Here is a 15,047-nt window from a genome sequence, read left to right on the forward strand (position 1 = left end):
AAAAGTAATGTGTTGGGAGTGGTGTACTCTCTCCAAAGACTAGGCGAAAATCTATTTCCTCTCTCTTCCAACTTCTAGTGGCTGTCCGCATTCCTTGGTGGCTTGCATCATTTCAATATCTGAGTTCCTAGCTATGTTGCCTTCTCCTCTTTTGTGCCTGTTGGATTTCCTTCTGACTCTGTCTTATATGGATATTTGTGATTGCATCTAAGGCCCACCCAGATAATTCAAGATAATCTCTCCAACTCAAGATCCTTAATTACCGCTGGAAAGATCCTTTTTCCAAATACAGGCAACAGGTATTAGGACCTGATATCTTTGGGGGGCCATTATCAATCTACTACAATTTACATCTGTATTTACCCACTCCGTCGTGCTCAGAGCTATGCCAAACCCAATAATTGCAATCTGTGAACATTTGCAGTACTTTCCTTAAATTCCAGTGTAAACTAAACCTGGAAAATGATTTTTACCTTTAAAAATTATAGTATTTTACAATACAAATGTTTTAATTGTTTTGCTTCAGTGATAAATGCTAAGTACTGCATATATATAGGTTCTAGGACAATCAAGCTATTAACTAATTTGGGATTCATATAATTTGAACAGCGGTTGAGAGGATTGGCAATATTGAAAAGAAGAGAAAGCTTAAAGGAAGATCATATGGCTTTCTTCATATGTATGAAGATATTTCACAGAGCATAGAGATTAGATACATGCCATGTAAATTGAATCAAGAACAACTGCAGGCAGACCTCAATCTGAAGAATTTAGAATGGACAGTGGATCTGGCCCCTTCAAAATGATGTGTCTTCCTAATTCTGGAAGTATCCGTGAATGTGTTAAGGCAGAGGGGAGTGAAGAGAATACATCCTCAGAAATAATGAAGAGTATTTTATAAAAACATAAGTCTTCGCTAAAGACTGGTTCTAAATAAATCCAAGTATTATTATCCTCCAATCCATTTTTCAAAGTAAAGCCAGGTGATTTTTTTTTAAGTCTAATTTGCTTCTGTCAGCCCTGCTGATTTAAACCCTTTATTTGCTGAAAGGCCCTTTCATTACTTCATTACTGACCCTTGTCTTCCTTGCCAATCTCATCTGGGGCTCTTTTCCCCTCTGTATTCTGATCACACTTTCAGTTGCCCAACTTGAGATGCTCCTTCCTACCTCAGGGCTATAGAACATGTAGTTCTCTCTGCTCGCAAAGCTTTCCTCCCGTTTTGCCTAGCTTACCCCTACCCAAAGGTAACATTCTCCCGGAAGGTTCTAGCATGCTAAACCAGTTGGGTCCCCACAGGCCATTGCAAAATACCCTAAACTGCTACAATCAAGATGAAAGCATTCATTATATAATTGACTGTATCTGTCTTTTCTGCTAAAATGTAAACTCTTGATGACAGAGACATTCTATCTTGTTCAGCGCAGTACCTTGTATATGGTGAACACCTTTAAATATTTGTTGAATGAATAAATGAGTCTAGTTTGGAGAGTTACAAAAGGTGTTTGATGAGAAAGAATATCCTGGCTGACGCCAGATTTCTAGTTGCAAAATTTCAGAAACATGAGTATGGTTTCTTGTAAAACTGTATTTCATGGAAGAAAGGGGAGCCAAATGTGGAAAAATAAGCAATCATCAAACAAGCCAGATCTATCAAAGTGGAGTCAACATGGAATATCAGAATCTTCATGGAAGACAGTAAAACTGGAAGTCAAGGCAAAATAGCTTAAGATGTATCGTGCATTCATCCCCAAATATTTGTCGAATGTCAATTAAGTGGCACTTGGAGTTGGAAATTCAAAGGTGGGTCTTACACAGTTCTCATCGCTAACAAATCTACAGCCTAATGAGAGACAAATACTCAGCAAAGTAAATTCCATGAAGTGTGGTAAGCACTGCTAAAGAGGGTATATGGTGTTATGAAATACTTAACTTGGGGGTTTGGGCAGGAGAGGACAGATGGACAGAGGAAGAAGGGTGGGTGGTCAGGGAAGCCTTTCCCGTGTAAGCTGAGACTTTAAAGATGAGGAGACCTGACAGTCATGAGAAACTGAAAGAAGTTCAATAGCTATGATTTGGGATCCCACAGGAAATACTGTCAAGAGATTGAAGGGCATTTTGGCAGATTTGGCTTACAGACCCCAGGGTCTGAGAGGTTATTAATTAGCTTTGCGAGCATTCTTTGGGGCGCGAACCATAACGTTCCGCATTTCGGCATTACACTAAGCTGGCCTGGCCTCAATTACTCATTCCTTCCGGACGCAGGTTCCCACCAACTACTGAGCGGTGGTGCCCGCAGGCAACCCGGCTCTGCCGGCAGGAGCTCCAGCCCTGTCCGGCGCCGCCCGGGAAGAGGCCCGTGAAGCCCCGCCCATGCCCAGGCAGGCGCTCCGGGCCGCGTTCCAGTGGCCGCCCCCGCCGCGGCGCTCACGTGACCCGAACGTGACGTAGGAGGAAGGAGACGCCATTAGAGGGAGGCGGAGAAGGAGCTCTCTCCACCTTACCTCGGGTGCCTGACGTGGTGGCTGGGCCCCTACGTTCTCGGACTTCCCCTTGGCCCCTCCAGGTCGCACCCCGAGGCGGGAGTGGAGACGGCGCCCAGGGTGGGCGGGCCGGTGCCGAGGGGCCTGCGTCTGCCGCGGCTGTGAAGGCTCTGCGGCGGCGTTTGGGGAGCTCGACGCGGCTCCGGGCTTGGACGGCCGGCGAGCGGGATGGCTGCGACCGGCGGCGGCGGGGCGGCAGCGGGCCGAGCGTACTCGTTCAAGGTGGTGCTGCTGGGGGAAGGCTGCGTGGGAAAGACGTCGCTCGTGCTGCGCTACTGCGAGAACAAGTTTAACGACAAGCACATCACCACTCTGCAGGTGCGGGCCCGGGGAGCGGAAGGCGGCGCCGCGGGTTCCCTCCCCCCTGCGGGGCTGCGAGAACTTCGCTGCCACGGTCCCCTGGATCTGGGCTCCGATCTTAGGCCTGTCACCTCCGCCTTCGGATTGCCTTTCCGAATCCGCCCTGGAGACTTGTAGGGTCGGGGCAGCCTGTAACGTCAGAACAGGCTGTGGGAAGGCGAGTGGAAGGGCCCTGAAAAGTCCCCAGTGTTCCCCGTGTGGCTGGCTGCGCAGGTCGTGGCGTCCCCGTCAATCGGCTAGTTTTCCCCGTTCGATTCGCTTCCGCTTGGGCCCTAGGTGCCTTCACCCAATGGTTACCAAATGTCAGCCCTTTTTCTTTCTTTTGGAATTGGAAATTTAGCTCCGTATTTGATTTTGCGAACTAGGTGATTTGTAACTTCAGCGCTTACTGATGACTAAGTGTTTATGCAAGTTCCATTTTGTCCTGTCTTGGAGTAACGTGATGATTGGCAAAACAGGCATCTCTGGAGGGTTTTTGAAATGACCCCGTGTGGTGTGGGCCACGCAGTTTCATTGCTGCCAGCGTGGAACTGACTTACACGGGTCAGTCAGATTATTCGAGTTTGGTCGACCCATGTTCACATGAAAACGTCATGTGAATATTGGATAACAGTTGGTTCCCAAACTAACAGCTTAGCTGCCTCAGCTATTTATTTTCTTTTCCTGTTATATAGGGCCAACTTTCTTCAGCAGTTACATTGTGATTAGTTGGAAAAGTGTTAAAATGTACTCACTGAGAGTGAAAAACAGCTTTGATACAGTTGTAGTCTGCCTCCTCTCCCAAAGAAATCTGTCCATGCTAGAAAAATATCCAACTAGTCTGACTTGATGAGTTTATTCAAGAGGCTGTGGTTTAGTGGACTTTTGAGCCTGATTGTCTAGATTCATATCCCACCTCCATCCATTTAACTAACTGTGGTCTTTGGCAGGTTAATTAATCTGTCTCTGCCTAAGTTTCTTCATCTGTTAAAGTGGGCATAATAATAATACTACCTAGTTTCTTAGTAGTAGTGCCTACTAAGGACCTGGCCGGTGTAAGGTGTCCATCTTTTTTATTACTGCTCCAAATTGCCCAATACTTTTTAATTAGTACTTGTGTCGTGTGTAAGAACATGGACACCTAACTAGAATGCAGTCTTCTAATTACTGTGTCATTTGATATTTGATGCTATCATTAAACTATTGAGTCTAGAATTAACAAAGATGCTCTGATTCCATGTTTTATTTTTACTCCTGTGTAAAACATAATATCTGAAAAAGTAAATGTCAGGAATCTTTTTTTTTTTTAACACTTGTACAAGAGCACTTATACATAATTTTGGTAATTTGTTATTGAGTGTTGCCAAGATCAAGAAAATTGGCAGAGTAAATACCTATGATCATTTGGAATTTAGAAATTCATTTAGGTAAAGTAGTAACAATGACCTACATTCAGTGAGTTCTTACTATTTTAATTGTCATTTAATTCTAATAGCCTGTGATGTGGATAGTTTTATTAGCCCCCTTTTATAGGTAAGGAAACCAGCTTGGTTATGTTGAGTAATTTGCTGGCTGTCATACTGACACAGGTCATGGTGCCTAAGTTGAGATGTGAACCCTGATCTCACTTCTGATTTTGAGCAGTTAAGTCACACTGTCTCTGGATTTTGGTAAACTACCCTTTTAGTGGTTTCCTTTGTGCCCCAGATCTAGGAATAAAGGGAGACCATTGTAATTGAGCTCTTAATTTTTTAAAAAGATAATTTAGCCCTTTAATGTAAAAAACTATACTTTCATTATACATTTCAAAAATATTGTTGAAGCTAAGAGCCGGCTAAAGATTTTTAAATATCTGAGAGAAACCACTGCAGTGTGTGCAGGGGAGGATGAAGTTACTATAGATCTTCAGTATCAAAAGCATAGCAGTCCTGATTTTAATATTTATTAAATCATCACAGAGTATCTGAATTATATTACAGAATTGAGAATTTTGCTGCATATCATTGGAAACACCATATCTGATCTCTTAGATGTGATTTCATCTCATTTAAATTTTTTTCAGAGAAATTCGACTTCTTTAGGACCCATAAAACTCAACCTTGTATCCTTTTAAGATCCAGAGATCATGCACTAGTATCAGAAAACACTGGAGGAAGAGTTCCTCTTTTTTCTCGTCCACACAACTACCCATTACCTATCTTTGTAAAATATGTTTTGCAAAGTATATTCTCTTGTATTTGTACTTCAAAGAATTGCAAGACTGAGGGGACTCTAAAATAGTTTATGATTTACTGTTGCAATCCTTTGTTTAATAGTTCAGTCAAGTAAGTGATTGTCCACTTTTGTTTGAACATAAGTAAGGAGGTAAGATGGACTGATACAGAAACTGGAAAACTCGGTGTTGTGAGGTGGCCTGTTTCATTTTTGGACAGGTCTAATTTCCAATGCATTTTTGTGTGTTTTTCCAGTAGTTTCTAAGATCTGTTTCTTACAGTGCCCAGTTCTAGTTCTGTTCTCTGAATCTTGGTCACACATGACATCCTTTCTGATAGTTGAAGATGGCTATCACATCACCTTGAGTCTTATCATTTCTTGGGTAAACAGATCTGGTTACTGTAACTAAATCTCCTATGACATTATTGTAAATAGTTTTACTATTTTGACATCTCTTTTAGATAGTCAGCATTTAGTCATTGTCTTCCTTAAAGTGTGATGCCTTGAGCTGTAGAAATGATTCCAGGTGTGGTTTTAACGGAGCAAAGAAGTGCAGGCTATCCCCTCCTATATTGAGAATCCTTTTCTAACACTGAAGTAGAAAAGATTCTGTGAGCCTTTGGGGCAGCTGTCACATAGATTAATATTAGGCTTGCTATCTTAATCTTACTTGCTTCAAAAAAAAAAAGTTGTCACATGCCTCAGATTCTTTTTTCTTTGATTTTGTTTTTTTTCCTTAATGTATTTGATCCATTAAATTGGCTTTGATAGGCTTGCTCCAGTGATTAAAGCCTGTTTATGACCTCTTAAATTTTGATTTTGTAATTCAAGAAACACTGATTGAGCTCTTATGGGTCAGGCATTTGGTTGGGTCCTGGGCATGCATGGAAGAATAAGAATTGGTCTTTATTTTCTGAATTAGTTGCTTATTTTAATTTTGTCCCTGAAGATTTGGTAAGAATGTCTTCAGTGTTCTCAACAGGCTGTTAAAGACTTTGAAGGACTTTGAGAGATGGGGCCAAGATATTCCACCAAGTCTGACTGTAGTCCAGTGATGCATGACCAGAGATATATTTTTCTTTAGATGTGCAGAACCTTAGGGTGGAGACGTTTTTAGACTGAGTATGGGCCACAGTCCTCCTTCCCCTTGAGTGACAAACAGTTATTAATGGGGTGTTGTGCGTATTTATGATAATGGAGCAAAAAACAGCTTAACACTGACCGCTGTGGGGTACTACCTAGTAGACACAAAGCCTTTAATGAAAATAGTTACTTCAGCATTACAGGCCTCCTGGCTTTTTTGTCCTAGCTACATCAATCTTGCCCACAGGGAATATCGTGAGATACTTTATCACCTGGTTGCAGCACTGTGTTTCTGCATTAGGAGGCCATATGGTATGGTAAAAAGGTACACAACTTTGAAGTTAGACTTGGGTTTGAATTTGGCTCCTGCCTCATAGCCATCATGATCTTGGTAGGTTATTCAAATGTTTGTAAGCTGGCTCTTAATCTATAAAATGATTCTTATTCATTGGATTTTATTGTGGTTAGAGAGCCATTATATGTAAACCTCCTAGCACAGTGCCAGGCACATATTTGTTTAATAAATATTTGCTGTTGAAAGGTAGATTGGTGCTTAATTTATTTTTTTTTCATGGTAACCCAGTCAAAAAGATAATGGGAATAATATAACATGAGTTATTTTGAGAACCATGTTGTCTCTGAAGGATCACCACATTTTAGAGATTATATATATGTATATATATATAACCTATAAAAATACACACACACACACACACAAACATACATATATATTTGTTTATTACCCATTCTAGAGTTTTGGCTGCGATGGACATTTTTGGAAATTGATTTCTTATTTGAAAATTGTGACATTGCCGTGCTTTAGTGTTTTAGTACTGCTCCCTTTTTGCAGAGCTTCTCTTGCATTACTGGTCTATTTCTGAATTAATCTTGTAGGTGAGCTCTCTGAAAACTAAAGATTCTTTACCTGACCCCGGAAACTTGATCTTACACAGAGTTCCCAAGGTCTCTTTTGTGATTTCTGCCTTATTTGGAGCTTTGATAAACTTGACAGAGACAAGAAGGACAATTGGTGGGGAGAGAGAGTTACTGTTTTTTCTCTAGAATTTATTAATGCAATACTGCTGAAACTAAGCAATTAAATTCCTCTTCTCTGGAATTTATTAAGGCTATATTGCTGTGCCTAAGCAATTAAATTCAAGAATTGTTTGTTTCATACATGTTATGTCTCAAATATTGTGCTAGCCAGGGAATATAAAGTCTAGTAAGGTACTGTAACCCAGTGAGCTTTCTTGACTTTATTCTTTTTTTTAAATTAAAGTATCATTGATATACAATGTTATGGAGATTTCACATGAACAACATTGTGGTTTCAACATTATCGAGTCTTCACCTTGGCTCGCCCACCCCCCCATCATTTTCACCTTGTCTATAAAGCATGTTATAAAAATTTTTATAATCAAAGCCATCAGTCATCTTCCCTGTTAGAATTCTAACTGGGATTCCACCTGTCTGCCTCCTGAAGTCTAGGGTAGGTGCCTGTCTTGATTATCAAAGCAGTGCTGGAAGGTTGGCTGGGCAGATAGTAAGTATCCTGACAGTTTGGGAGATGAGGGAATTACATTAAGACTTGGATTAAATTTCCCAGGTCCCACAAATAATAATGATATACTATTTTTTCTTAAGGATACTACCTTTTAATTTTTTTTTTTCCCCATAAACCTTAGCCTCCTGAGCAACACTTGGCATTCAGGTTCTAGCAGTTGGTTTTATGGTTAGCATCATAGTCTCTGGTCTAGGAATCTTGGTTTCCTTATTTGTAATATTAATGTTTTGAATTCCTTAAATACCTTCTAAATAGTTCTGGAAGCCACATCAGTGTTCATTCAGCCATTTCATACAGTATCTTTATAAAATAAAATAGTTGAAGTCTTCCCCTCACACACACCCCCAGATACTACTAGATACATGTGGGCTATGGAAGAGTGGGGATTTTTCTTTTATTTAAGAAAGGAGTTTTTCTGAATTGTGGCTTTGAATTTCTGAGTATTCTGTATTTGGCATTTTCTGCTTTGTCTTTTGAGTTACTCCTTAGAAGTCACTTTTTGACTCTCCTTTCAAAAATATTTACTTGATTTCTAAACTGATTATAATCCCTCTTTGTAGAAACTGAGGGCAAGAAATGTTGATGTATTAACACACAGCTTAGTTTCCTTTCTTCCTTTTTATTTTGTGTATGTGTGGTTAAAATATATTTGACATATAACATTGAGTAAATTTAAGGTGTATAACATGTTAACCTTTACATTTGTATATGTAACAGTTTTGTTAATATGATTGCCATTGTAGCAATACAGCTTGGTTTTCTAATAGCTAATTTGTTATTGCCTTGCTAAAGATAATTTATTTTCTAAATTAGCTGCCTGAATTCTTTCATGTGGTAAGTCTGGAAGTAGTAATAGATACTTCAAATACTTAAGCCTGAAACAATGTTAGTGACTGTAGCAAAATAATGTCACTGCTTACACACACACACACTCTCTCTCTCTCTCTCTCTCTCTCTCTCTCTCTCTCTCTCTAATGAAAGTCTTTTGGATTTAAAAGATAGTATTTGCCCACAATTCAGTTCCTTTGTTTTTTTGTCAGTGGTTAGCAACACAGCAAGTGATCTCATTAATAACACCAAAACCTCCCCCCCCAAATTAATAAAGCAAGTTATGAAAAGACTTGCAGACATAATTTGTTTACTATTGTTTCTCTCCAATAATCCTTTTTTTTAGAGATTTAAAAAATAACTCTGATTTTATCTAATATGTTGCATAAATAAACATCAGGTGCAAACAACAAATATCAGCCTGAGCTAATAAATTTGTTGATTTTGTTGATACCACTAATCTTTGGAAGATGAAATAATTGAAATTAAAAGTAGTGATGCTGTAATTCAGGGTTTGGAAGAGTAAGGTCGGGAATGTACAATTACTTTGATCCTCATTACTTTGTGTGTACTCTGAGAATATTTTTAGAGATGAGTTGGTGTCCAGGAGCACTTAGTGTCAAGTGAAGGAGTGCCAAGTTAAGAGTGTGTGTTCTAGAATGGCAGCTTTGTGCGATGGAAAATGCACTGTACTGTTAAGACAGGCTTCCATCTACTGTAGTACCAGTCTGAGTTGTCTTACCTTGGCTGAGTCACTGTATTTCTTTAAATCTCATGTTCATAGCTGTAACACAGAGCTATTTACCTGCTTCACAGGGTTGTTACAAAGATTACAAGAGACAGCCCAGGCACAGTGCTTGGTGCAAAGAATGTACTATTTTTTTCTTTCTATATTCCTAGAACCTTTTGAACTGATACTGTTTAATGCCATTTTCCCCTACCCTTTCTAGACTGCTAGTTCTTCACTGAGATTTTGCCAGGATTTATAAGTACTTTGGGAAAATTGTTTTTGGTATGTGCATATTAGCATTTTTCTTGAAAGTGAGTTCAGAGCTTTCATTATAATTCTCAAAGTCCATGATCACTTCCCTCTCCCACTCTTACTGCCATGTAACAATTAAAACCACTGTCCTAGACTAGGTGTTGTAACTAGAAGTGGTGTTTCAGTAGCCTAGGCAAATTAAGTGTGTCTCATAGGAGTGGTTAAAAGTAATACAAATTTCAGCCTTTTGAGTGTTTGTTGCTGTCTTAGTGTTATGTAAAATCTTCCAGTGTTGTTTTTTAAAATGCTGTTATTTGTTCTTTAAGAAAATATCTATAATGTATTAAAAACTTTGGATTTATGTACATATGAGATGCTTTATATTACAGAAGGAATCTTTCCATAGAGTGAGTCTTAATTTTTTCGTTATGAAGGAGGAAAATAAAGATTTAGTGGGGGTCCTTTGCTGTGCATCAAATAGTGAGTTAAAATAACTTGGTTTAAATACACATAAAAAAAGAAAATAGAAAAAAATAGTTTGGTTCTTAAGGAAATTTTGAGGAGCACATCTCTTACATAAATTGAGTTTTACCCGCATTGGTTTACACAGACACATTGTAGATGTGTTTATCTACAAAAACAAGTGCGTGTTGTCTTTGGGCAGCACCGGGGCCCCTGCCGTTCCTTCCACAAGAGAAGAAGTGTTAGCTTAGATCCCCGTCTGGGAGGTGCCATAGCATAGTGGTTATGAGTTGTGGTTGGAGCCAGATTGCTTGGATATAAATCCCACTCTGTCACTTACTTGATGAGCTTTGGCGAGATACTTAGTCTTCCTGTGTCTCAGTTTCCACATCTATAATATTTGGATATTAATTATATGTAGCTCACAGGGTATTATGAGAATTAAATAAGTTAATATTGAAAACCTATGAAAATACTGCCAGTTTCACAGTGCAATAAAAATATGTAATCTAGTTAACAGAAGATTTACATCCATGCAAAGATAAATGTAAGACAGTATATGCTGTATTTTATAAATCAGGTTCCCTAAAATTCTTCAGGATGGAGGAATTCAGAATGGGTGATATGAAAGCTTAAAATTCATGGAAGGAGAGCATAGGCCATGCGCTGGACTTGGATAGATGTCATTCAGATAGAACATAAAGAATAGGCTCAAATTAGAGGGGCATTTTGTGAAAGCAACCAGAATTGGAAGCATTCGTATATGTATATAGGCCATATAAGTTGGGGAGTAAGAGAAATACTGGAAGCTATTTTAGGAAAGTAAATATGGACAAATTGTAAAGGTCCTTGGCCACAAACTGACTTTGAGATTTTTATTTGTAGGTTAGGGCTCCCTAACTTTTATAAAGGAGAAGCTTATGAGTGATTTTGTAGAAAGTGCTTTGTACAGTATTTAGTGGAAAGTAAGCATTCAATAACTGTTAGCAAGTATTAGCAATAGTAGTAAAAATGAAAGTGTAGTGTTCTGCTATCTGGATAGACTGTATTTTTTAAAAATTGCCTATTGGTGGACACTTAGGACATTTCATGTTTTTTTTTCTTCTTCTTATAATCAGTGCTATGATGAGCACACTGCCCATAAAATCGTTTTGTACATCCGTGGTTCCCTAGGAGAAAATACCATCCCTTAAACTCACCATGGGAGTGTGGTGATGTTTCAGAGGGGATGATAGAAAACAATGAAGTTTTATCAGCTTTAATTTATTCCCCTTTGCTGAGAAATCTGCACAAAACTCATGTTAGAAAGGTTATTATGGCATTAGCTGCCAGCAGGGATGTAGTTCAAACATACTTATTAAAAATGGTGTTTATTAGAGAACCTTTCTATGAGTTAGAAGATTTTTTTTTTAAGTCATGGAGGCTATGGGAAGATAATTTGTCGTGTAGACCAGAGTATGAGGTGAAACTAAAGGTATTTATATTATAACTGAATATGTGACTGGTGGTCATAGAACTCCAGAGGAAATATGAAAACAAGACGTGTTAAGTTTTTTGGGAATGTGGAATAACAGGGGAGGAAGAATATTCAATGATGATATTTCTAAGATTACAAACCTCAGTGACTTGGAGAATATGTTCAAAATACTAAAGTTAGGGGCGGGGAGGGAGGGAAAAAAAATACTAAAGTTAGGGTGGAAAGCAAATTTTAGAGGGAAGATCTGTTTAGTTTTACGTATGTTTGAAAGAAGAGAGGCAGTTAAAGTAACCTATCCATTAAATATTTGGATAGGCTTCTTATTTTGAGTTTCCTTAACAGCATTGATATTGAAGCCAGGAAGATGGTTGAGTTCAAAGGAATTACACAACTCATAAATGGCAAATGAGATTCAGATCCAAAGTTTTGCTTTGAAGTTTGCATTCTTATAGCTCCATGCCGTGAGTGGGAGAAGTAGTATATTCTCATTTATTGTCAAAACATATATTAGGTCTTCTGATTTTCCAAGTTACTTCTTTTGTTATTTTGCCATTTATTTTATTTTATACCCTTTCCTAAAATTGTTGTTTTATTTAATAAAATATCTTGAATTGTATAGCTCTGGCCTTGAAGACAGGCAGTCCTGGGTATGATCTCAGCTCTGCTTTGTCTCTGTGCATTCCTTAATCACTAAACCTATTGACCTTTTTTAGTTCCAATAATACTTGTGCATATAGCAGAAAGTCCTTCCTGAAATTGAGGTTACTTCTCTTTTATACTTGCCTTTCACCTGTTTTACCTTCCTTCTCTGTACTCTTTTCTATTTAGGTATGCCTAAATGTAACTCTTTGTAGAGCTTGGAACTTGGCTCGTTTCTCCTTTTTAAACATGCCAGCTGACTTCTCATTCTGATTACATTTCCTCTTTAATTACTTTTCATTCTGTTCTCTCTTTTCTGTCTTCATGGATTTAGGTCAGGCCCCTTTTTCTCTCCAACTTTATAATATCCTCCTGGTCCAGTTCTGTATGTTCCAGTCCAATCTCTCCTCCTCGTCTAGTCTGTACTTTCCTGTCCAGTCTCTCCTTCTATCCCAGAGTCATTTTCTTGAAATATAAGTTGAATACTTCCCTACTTAGCAACCCTTCAGTGATTACCCATTGTCAATAATGTTATTTCTTAACACTTGTTCCCTAGGATGAACTAGGTATTTCTTTAGGGAAAAATAAATCAAATGAGTTTGGGAAATGCTTGATAAATGCAATTAGTCAGCCTTCCTTTTGGCGGAATCTGAGTGTGCTAAGGTGCATTGCAAATGTACAAAGGGGATACCGAACAATTTGCAGCATTTCCCAAATATACTTGACTATAGTGTACTTAAAAAAAAATGTCTAATGTCTTAAAACAGGTTTTATTAAGACCCACAGGTGAGGTCCATATGTCTAGACATGGATTTCTAGGACTTTTTTTTCCCCTCAGTCTTTTCCTATCTTTGTTGTCTCATCTCTGGTATTTATCATACCAACTTGGAATTGCCCATGGGGTGGGGGTCATGTGTTGCAGGCTTCAGTGGCTTCCCCCATCTGTCAGGAAACACTCCCTGCTACTCCTAAAGGGAAGCTTATCACCTTCTCTCTGAAGCCTTCTTTGACTCATCCAGGAAGGCTTTACATTTAATTTCTCAGCACTTCCCTCATAGTATACTTGGCAAGATCTTCCATTTTAAGAGTAATCACATGGTACTGTAATTTCCCTTACATTTTTATTTCTATAATAGACTATAAGTTCCTTGAAGGCTGCAACCATTTTATTTCATTTCTAGGACAGTAGTATTTAGGACAATTGTTAGATATAAGTAAAATAATTGAATTATAAGGTAATTTCAGGAACAGTTCAAATAATATTGATATTCATTTAAGTAAATACCAGTAAATATTTATTTTATTTCATCTTAGAAATCTCTTAGGCTCTTTCTATAATAAGTAGGTAAGATAGCATCAAATTAAGTGCTGTAGGAAAAGTTTTTATGGGGAAGAAACAGAAAAAGTATTTACCATATTTTTGTGTTTTCATAATTTGTATTCATAAAACAAAACATCTTATATTAGAATATAAATAATGCTGTATCTTCACTAAAAACAATGTTTGGTCATTAATAAAAATACAGTGCTTGCTTTTTCTCCCAGGTAACTTGAGTTTCATATTGAGACAATTCATTCATCTATAGTTTTTAGGATAAGGAACATTATTTATATGAAACATTGTTTAATGTGTATCTCTCTTTTCTTAGGCATCATTCTTAACAAAGAAGTTAAATATTGGTGGGAAGAGAGTAAACCTTGCTATATGGGTAAGTCAACAACTGAGTGAAGGCCTCTACCTGTTCTTGGTATTCTAATAACACTGTGACTCAAGGAATAAGAATTTGAATTTCTGGATTTTTTTTTTTAAGTTAACTGAAGGTTAACCAGAACTTTTTTTAATAACCTTTTTTTTTTTTTGAAATCTAGTTATACAGTTGTATACATGAATATGCTATCATTATTTTTTCAGCTGGTAAAGAGTCCACTTAGAGGGATTCCACATCAGAGAAAGCTCAGGGAGGCCTTTCTCAGCCTGCTTGGCCTTTTCTCCTGTGTCTCCATGTTCCAGCCTTCCAAGGGAGTGGCTAGTAAAGAGTAGGCAAGGGTAATGCAGTAGAGAACTGCACCTGTTGGCAAATGGGCCTGTTGCATGCTCTGTCCTTGTCTCCTCCCTCTGTGGGGAATGCAGATTTAGGGCAAAGCCTATACCTGGCTTATAAATCCATTTTGGCCATTCTGACCCTCTGGCATCTAAACCACTTTTTTAGTAGGGGTGGGAAGATCGCTGAGGTCGGGGAAGGGCTGGGAGGGGAGAAGAAACCTTTGTATAACAGTAAAACATTAAGTATTGATTATAACAATTTGGAAAAAATTTTGTAACCTGTTTTGTTTCTTCTAACAGTGTTTTGGGATTATCTGTAACTTCATGCCTCACTTTCCAATTATTCAAAAGTTCACTGTATTTGCAATAGCAGATATATTTTTTTCTTATCTAATAAATATTTGTTGCCTTATTTAGGATACAGCAGGCCAAGAGAGATTCCATGCATTGGGTCCAATTTACTACAGAGATTCAAATGGAGCTATTTTAGTTTATGATATAACAGATGAAGACTCTTTTCAGAAGGTATTGTATTTGTTTATGGGTAGATAATTTAGAAGAACAACACTGATTTTTCAAGTCTCCATTAACATGCCTTTGTTTAGTAAGGTGATGAGTGTGGGTTTTAAAAGTGAAGTATAGTTTGTGCATAAATGGTGACCACTCATTTTTTAGTGAACTATTTAATTCATGTTAGCAATATGAATATCAGAGTTTTTAATAGTTTATTACATGGCTTTCTCAGATATTAGGAAAGGGAAATAATTTGAAGTAAAGCTTCAGAAAGATATAGGGGCTTTTGGAAAAGTCAACATCTATTTCTTTGGTTCTGTACACACTGAGCACCTGAAAACTTATAGGTGTGACTGTGT

The 15,047-nt window shown here is 38.1% G+C and overlaps 1 protein-coding gene across 1 annotated transcript in view; it reads left to right on the forward strand.

The window, feature by feature from the left end:
* Nucleotides 1–2,436: 2,436 nt before the first annotated feature.
* The window catches only part of RAB21 (RAB21, member RAS oncogene family), a 37,766-nt gene continuing 25,155 nt past the window's right edge, over nucleotides 2,437–15,047 (forward strand). The window contains exons 1-3 of the mRNA XM_017677966.3: nucleotides 2,437–2,861; nucleotides 13,781–13,840; nucleotides 14,593–14,700. Coding sequence (XP_017533455.1) covers nucleotides 2,712–2,861; nucleotides 13,781–13,840; nucleotides 14,593–14,700 — 318 coding nt within the window. The 5' untranslated portion in view covers nucleotides 2,437–2,711. The remainder of the gene's footprint in view (nucleotides 2,862–13,780; nucleotides 13,841–14,592; nucleotides 14,701–15,047) is intronic.

This window comes from Manis javanica, chromosome 10 (assembly GCF_040802235.1).
Source record: "Manis javanica isolate MJ-LG chromosome 10, MJ_LKY, whole genome shotgun sequence".
Classification (NCBI taxonomy): Eukaryota; Metazoa; Chordata; class Mammalia; order Pholidota; family Manidae; genus Manis; species Manis javanica.